At 50.4% G+C, this 7,081-nt stretch overlaps 1 protein-coding gene across 1 annotated transcript; it reads right to left on the bottom strand.

Moving 5' to 3' along the window:
* Window positions 1–4,415: 4,415 nt before the first annotated feature.
* Window positions 4,416–6,876, bottom strand: LOC142584987 (innexin inx2-like). Its single transcript, XM_075695391.1, has one exon. It carries the CDS (start codon window positions 6,707–6,709, stop codon window positions 5,624–5,626), a length of 1,086 nt encoding a protein of 361 aa, XP_075551506.1. The 5' UTR covers window positions 6,710–6,876; the 3' UTR covers window positions 4,416–5,623.
* Window positions 6,877–7,081: the final 205 nt, after the last annotated feature.

Raw genomic sequence — 7,081 nt, 5'->3', positions numbered from 1 at the left:
ACCCTCACATACAAGCCGCCTGTTGTACAGTCGCCAGTGAGCGTCTGGAAGAATGCCCTTCACGGTCCTTTGTTTTTTCTTTTTCGGCACACCTTGGGGGCGTGTCTCGCATTTGGAGCTACAGGACATTCTTGGTCCGCGAAGAAGCCTCGCATGCGCTTTGCGTTCAACGAAGGCACTTGTAGTACATTCGAACATGTACTTTGGTTATGCATATTTTGAAGACAAGGTTTTTCTTTGGCTACGTAGACGGGCTTAGTGTACGGGGGATCTGGGTATCCATCAGGCCTCTCGGTCAATAAACGGCGCTTTAACGCCTCCGTAGAGTCGTAGCGAGTAGCAAACGGTACCAGAACATAGGTTTCAGCGAGACAAAAAGTGAGATTTTAGTTGTAGAGTAGGTAGAGCTAACGGTACGGGCGTAATTAGCGCCAACGTTGTCGAAAGTTAACCACAATATGCAGTCTGTGTGTTATCTCCGGACAGCTGGCTTTTGACCAAAAGAGAGAAGAAAAAAAGAAGCAGTCGAACTGAAAAAAAAAAATACAGACTGACGTACCTGTGCGTAAAGAAAGCGAACGAAAAAACTCGACATGAATGCAATGAATAGAGGGGCGCGGGTAAAAGATCGTCTGACGATGGAACGAAGAAAATAATGCTGAAATACAATGCAATTATGCAACATTGCATCACGTTTAATTTCCCAATGCCAGCGCACATATATAAATAAACCATCTTTACGGGAGGAACAGCGCCCTGGAGTCTTCAGTCGTCGCACACAGACGCTGGCGTTGTGAGCGCCGCCTGCTATCCGTGGTGGCTAAGCGGCTATAGCGTCGCGCTGCTATATAAGCACGAGATCACGGGATCGAATCCAGGCCGCATTTAGATGTGGGCGAAATGTAAAAAGCGCCCGTGTGCCACGCATTGGGTGCACGTCAAAGAACCCCACGTGGTAAAAGTTAAACTCCCCCCGCTACAGCGTGCCTGAAATCAGAACGTCGTTTTGGCACTTAAAATCCCAGAATTTATTATTACTATTTTATTTTTTCATGAGTTTCTCCAGTAGCATTGCTGGTGTAACAACTCGATGGTGCACGAGACCGACGGGAAACCGTCCGCCTTAGTCAGCGTCGAGTGAAAGGATTAGATTAACGTTATCTTCATGTTTACGGCTCAGACCATAGCGTACACACACACACACTGCAGCTCTGCAGAAACGCTATACGGGCAACTTTCTGCGGCAGTGAAGCGAAAGCTGAGGCAAAGCGCGCACAAGTGAGAGCGCTTCTGAAAAGAGTCGGGTGTTTTCATTCACGTTAGTTTTAAGCTGGCGAAGAGAAAACATAAACACCTTATTAGCAAGACTTAAGACAGAACACACCACTGAGTGTAAAGGTTTACTTATTTTGCCGCTTCTTCCTTCCGCGTCTCGGCAAGCGCGAAACCGTCGCACGTGAAGCTGCGTCGATTCAGCGTCTGTTCCGGGCACGGTGGTTCCGAGCAACCAGAAGCACTCTAAAACGCTGGCGGACTACTTGGCGCCGTAACACATGTGCAGCAGCCACGCCCCCGTAGCTACCGTCGCGCCGCCTACAGCCGCTGGAATGACCGAATAGTGTGCTCATATTGCGTGCGCGCGCACGACGCTCGATCATGCCAGCAGCAGAAGGCGTGCGCGCAGAACGCTGCCTCTGCATCTCCATCGAGGAGACTGAGCGCAGCGTTGACGGTGCGTCCGCTTCGCTTCGTCGTTTTCGTAGCGAAACGCATTGGGCGTCTCCGCTCCCTCGCGCGCATGCGCCATCAGCGCGATAACGACGGCGTGAATGCGCCTCTAGCGTCCCTGTAATTGCTACTGCAATAAAAAAAAAAACAAAGGAGCGAACGCGGAAGACGAGTGACGGGAATGATTACGCAGGCTTGCAAGGAAGAAACAAGGCAGGGAAAGAAACGACCTCAGCAGGCACTGCAGAGATCCCGTCGGCATTAAGTCAACTCATTCGTGCTTTAATATATCCTTGGAGGAAAGAAGGTACATTTCTGGAAACAATACAGTCTCCTTCTCTCTTGCACAGGCTTTTGTTAAAAGCAACGAGATCACTATAGGAGAGAGTCCTGTTGCGTCTCGTAAGCGACTATAGGAAATTCCTGCTATAGAATGGCACTCATCCTTCTGCCGAGCTTGCGACAGGTATGGCGGCAAACGGAGGGTTGACTCGGCGTCTCTGATTTCCGCTGCAATTAAGCGCGCCCCCAATAGCTTAATTTCATTCAGTGAAAAAAGCTGCACGCGGCTTGTTTCACCCCTCAACAGTGATCTAGCTCTGATTCCAGATTACGTTCGATAAGATGGTCTGGTGTTTAAGCCTTCGTTTCGATAGGTGCCTTCGTAAAGAATTACACGGATGAATCGGTCTCTCAAGGAAAACAAAGCGAAGCAACATGAGCTACCGAAGACGGCTGCGTTGGCAATGAACGAACCTCGAAGCTTGAGCGCACACATGCATAGGTGCGTCGAGTTATACAATTGTTTAAAGCTATAGTACAAACTATGTACGGAACGCGTAATGCTAGAACGAACACTTCGTCAACACTCGAGCGCCGATTCGAATTCGCAAATATACGACGACCCGAACGCTTGCGTCAGTTGTTCGTGCGTCTGCCTGAACATTGACCGTTCCTAGCGCCCTGAGCCACGCATCTCCCCTCTTTCCTGCCGAGAAATAAGAAAGATGGAACGTGCAAAGGTTATATTCGCTTGTACTACCATTCGCTGGCCATTCGCAAGTGTGACGCTATCCTGCAGCTGCAATCGAACTCTTGGTGCAGATCAGGAAGCGATGTGGCGGTAGTGCGAAAGGGGGTTGTCTTGTGCGCTGGCGAAGACTGCCGGGCCGCCGGCGCGGCGGTGGACAGAAGCCAAGAACGGAGCGGGAAGCACGCGAACCATTGTTGACGGCGGCAGGAAATACGATCGTGATGGGACGCGGCGGGACACGGAGGTGGCACGCCGGCACTAAAGGGAAGGTGGAACGCGCTGGCCAAAGGGCTACATGGTGGGTACTGACCTCGGCGGCAACCGCTACTCACTCCGCTCTCGCACCTTGCTGTCGGCCTGGGATTGCGCCTGCCACCATGCAGGTGACGTCGAAGGAAAAATGTTGATTACTACACGTGGGTAGCGCGCGGGAATGCTGCAGAAACCATATGCAGAATATATATATTTTGTTGGCGTTTGGCAGTATTCATCTAGGGATCAATGAAAACGGTTACACTAGCTGCAGGAGACCTTGGGCACCAAGGGTAAAACGGGAAAGGTTAATGAACGGAGTAATGGGGACGTAAAGGTACGGAACGCGCAAAATGAAAAGTGATTACTGTTTAGGGCAGTAAATTTACTTTCTTTTTTTTTTTAATGCGAAGCAGTTCCTGGCGAACAATTGCCACTTTGACAGTACCTATGTAGCCGCCTACGTACTGGTGCTGTCATGGTCGTTTCGTTAACTTGGTGTGTACCACAATTGGCAGAGTGTGACGAGTGTATGACGAACATAAATGATCGGTCATGACAAGAATATAATGACATGCGCGTTATGTAGGTCATGAAGGAGCCGCCTACGTCTTAGTGCTCTCATGGTCGTTTCGTTACCTTGGTAGGCACACTGCTTCGCATAGTACGGATTCCCACAGCGCGTGGTATTTGCCGGCTTTTTTTTTTTTTTTTAGCTAACGGAAGATCCTGAGGGACGATAATAAACGCAGCAGAAAGGTAAAAATAAACGAGGTTGGTCGCATCCGCCACCACCCCGATTCAGAGGGAATGCTTATAAGTTATGACATCCATCTATGGATGGCCTCAGCATCGCAAAAAAAAAAAAAGAAGACACACGTCATAGCTGAGTGACTCAGCATTCATTTCGACAACCCAGAGAGAAGTTCCTGACGTGCAGGGCCAAAACGCACTACACGAACGAGCCTCTTAACGTTCCACCGCCATGGGAACGGGAATCGGCACTGGCGCTCCGCTGCGAAACGCCGATATCCACAGAGTCATCGCGACGAGGTCGTGAACCTCTTTAATGGGCGCAAGATCAGTGAGGGAATGAGCATAACGCTAACTGCGAGGTTGAGTGCAAGCACACGCTAGGAAGGCGCGATTACGGCAGCTTCGTCAGTACGTTGTGGGTGTTCCTGCCGCGCTTACACGAGGAACAAGTGACCGCACGCAATATGATGGATAAGTAAGCGGAGTAAAATGGAATCAACGCAACCAACAAAAAGAAAAGTACCGCTAAGTGCTACAAGCATCATGGCGCTCGCAGCAGCTCTCCGCGCATGAGCTGCGGTGAGATCGGTCTGTTAATCTGGAAAACAAACTTACGCGAAAGAACAAACCAGGCACACAGCTCAAGAACGTCTTGTATGTAACATTTATTCGTCGCACCATGATAAACCAGACATTTGTTGCTTTGTGGCATTTCCACGCATTCGTATACACGCACATACACACAAAAAAAGTTTTACTGTTTCTTTTTTATCTTACATGTGACGTCACACAGTACAAAAATAAAGCATTTAAACAACGCCCTGGTAATACACAATCCTCGCTTATTTTTTTTTTATCTTCCAACAGGCAAGTGCACGCCCGTACAAAAATAAAGGAAGTTTGGCAAGGCACTTCTCCGGGTAACCAGAGAACGAGACAGAACTAGCTGTCGCTACATAATGTACTAATAGTGTAACTGATATATGCAAGAAACCATCTCCAGTAACAACAAATCATGGTTCGAAAAAAAAAAGTACAAAAGAAGTACGACTCTGCGGGACAAAATGGGAATGCTTGCGAACGCAGTCTCTGTGCAACGTTAAATAAGAGACTAAGCCGCAAGGAATGCACAAGAAAATCTGGAAGACTTGGGATCTTGTTGTTACCTCAAAGGCACTGAGTAACACGCACACACACACAAAAAGTAAGGATGAAAATATTGCTTCTCTTCACCGCGACGAGTATGGATTGCAACACTTATGCAAAAACAAAGGCAAAAAAAAAATCAGGACGCTTGTACTTCAAGCAGCGATCGCACCGGCAACGAATAGAGATTCTTGATGACAGAATAGAAAAAAAAAGAAAAAGAAAACAGCATACAACTAAAGCAATTCATTTTCTTTTTCGTTCCAGTGTTCAACTGCATATGAAGTAATTTGTTCCTAGGCTCACAGCTACCATGACAGTGATTACACAAAAAGACACACTCACATACAAAAATAATAACAGTGGCAGCATAGGCATCTCTGATATTGCTCCCTCCATCATCATCTTGGCACTTGCAATGCCTTGCCTGAAGGCACGCTGTAAAGGCAGCTCAAGTCAAAGTAGTAGTTCGGCTAGATTACTGGCGCCGGGCGGCTAACGCCATTTTGGTTTGTCTCCCTCGAAGTAGCGTAGCGCATGCATGCCGACAGATATCTCGAGCTGCCGGTTCACGAGAAAAATAAAATTGAGGAATGGTGAGGCACGGACTTGCCGGTGTCAAGGTCGGCTACAAATCATCGTGCCCGAAGCCGCAACGCGCGCCTTCGGTCGGTCGTCGGTGTTCGAGAGAAACAGTGCGGCCAGCGTCTACGCGTTGTCGATGCTCTTGTGGTCGAGGCGTCGCACGTAGTCGTTGATGAGATCTCGGAAGTTGACGGGATCCATGTTCTTGCACAGCAGGTCCAGGACGAGCCAGTCACCGAGCTTGCAGCGGTCGCAGACGCGTTCCACGTAGTCCTTGTTGGCGAGCTTCGCGCGACGCCGGAGGACAATGAAGCGAATGCGGGGGAGGAAGATGACGAACGCCCTGTAAATGAGCACCACACCAGACATGCAGGCGAGGATGATGAACCAGAACCAGAGGAAGACGTAGATTTTCTCGTTGATGATGTTTATGGGCAGGATGCACATGGCATCGTGCTTCTGCACGTCGCCTGAGGAACCGTACATGTGGAAGGTGCACTTCGTTAGCCTTGGGAACACCTTGATCATGGGGTCGTATCGCACGGACCAGTCCCATTCGGTGAACTGCAGCACCTTGGAACCGTAGCTGGAGAACTCGCCCCCGAGGAACATGTCCATGAGGAACATTTGGCCGACGACGTTGACGAAGTTGAACACCTCGGCCACCACGTATCCGTAGAAGAAAATGTTGTGGTTGTTCAGATTGATGGCCAGGTACTCGACGAGCAGTTTGCGACTGTTTTCTTTGGCTTCCTCGGGGAGGATCGGATTGTTAAGGCCCAGGATGAGGTTCTTGATACGGCCGCCTTCGACAGCCTTCCAGAAGTAGCGAGGCACGTAGAATAGCACGGCCTGCAGGAAGAGCACGAAGCAGACCCACTGGTAATAGGCATGGTAGACGCGCTTCTCGCCCGGCGTGTATTTGTCCACGCCGGGGTAAGGCACTTGGACGCCCACTTTCTTGTGCCAGGCATCCGTGAGCGAAAAGGTGGTGTGTATCCAGCAGAAGGTGTCTAGCAGGTTTGGCGGCACCGCGTCCTTACTGATGCAATCGATGGGGTCGCCGATGTACTGCCTGCCGGTCACTAGAATGCTGAAGGCGATGAGAATGCACACGGTCGCCTTGTAGTGCAGCCGAAACACATTGTTGTCGATGACGGTGAAGTCAGTCTTGAAAAAGCCCTTGAGATTCCCGAAGAGCTGATCCATGGCTGCCGCTTCGCCGCACCTCCGGCTGCCACGCACTCACCAGAAAAAAGAAAAGCAGCGACGGCCGGCGGACCACTTGCGGAGCGTTCACGAACGCCTCGCACTACTGACACTTGTTGCAGGAGCGCGGCGGCCCCTTCGACTGTGGCTGGCGGGAAAAAGAGAGCGCCAGGAAAGAAGCATGGCGCAGACAGCGGAACTGGCGTAACGAGTTCCTTCTCCCGGGCGCCAACTTTGGACCAATCATGACTCTCGGCGAGACGCGGCCATCCTGCTGCGGGGGCCCACTCACGACGTCACTCACCCCCTTCCCCCCTGACTCTCCTCGTGAAGTCTCGTGTATCAACCACCGCCTCCCTCCCTCTTGGACGA

The sequence above is a fragment of the Dermacentor variabilis genome, chromosome 6 (genome assembly GCF_050947875.1).
Source record: "Dermacentor variabilis isolate Ectoservices chromosome 6, ASM5094787v1, whole genome shotgun sequence".
In the NCBI taxonomy this organism is placed as follows: Eukaryota; Metazoa; Arthropoda; class Arachnida; order Ixodida; family Ixodidae; genus Dermacentor; species Dermacentor variabilis.
Note: the sequence above shows the minus strand (reverse complement) of the source record. Positions and strands in the feature narration are given on the sequence as shown.

What these genes read in the sequence shown, in the direction of transcription:
- LOC142584987 (XM_075695391.1), bottom strand. Translation starts at nt 6,709, where the DNA reads ATGGATCAGCTCTTCGGGAATCTCAAGGGCTTTTTCAAGACTGACTTC.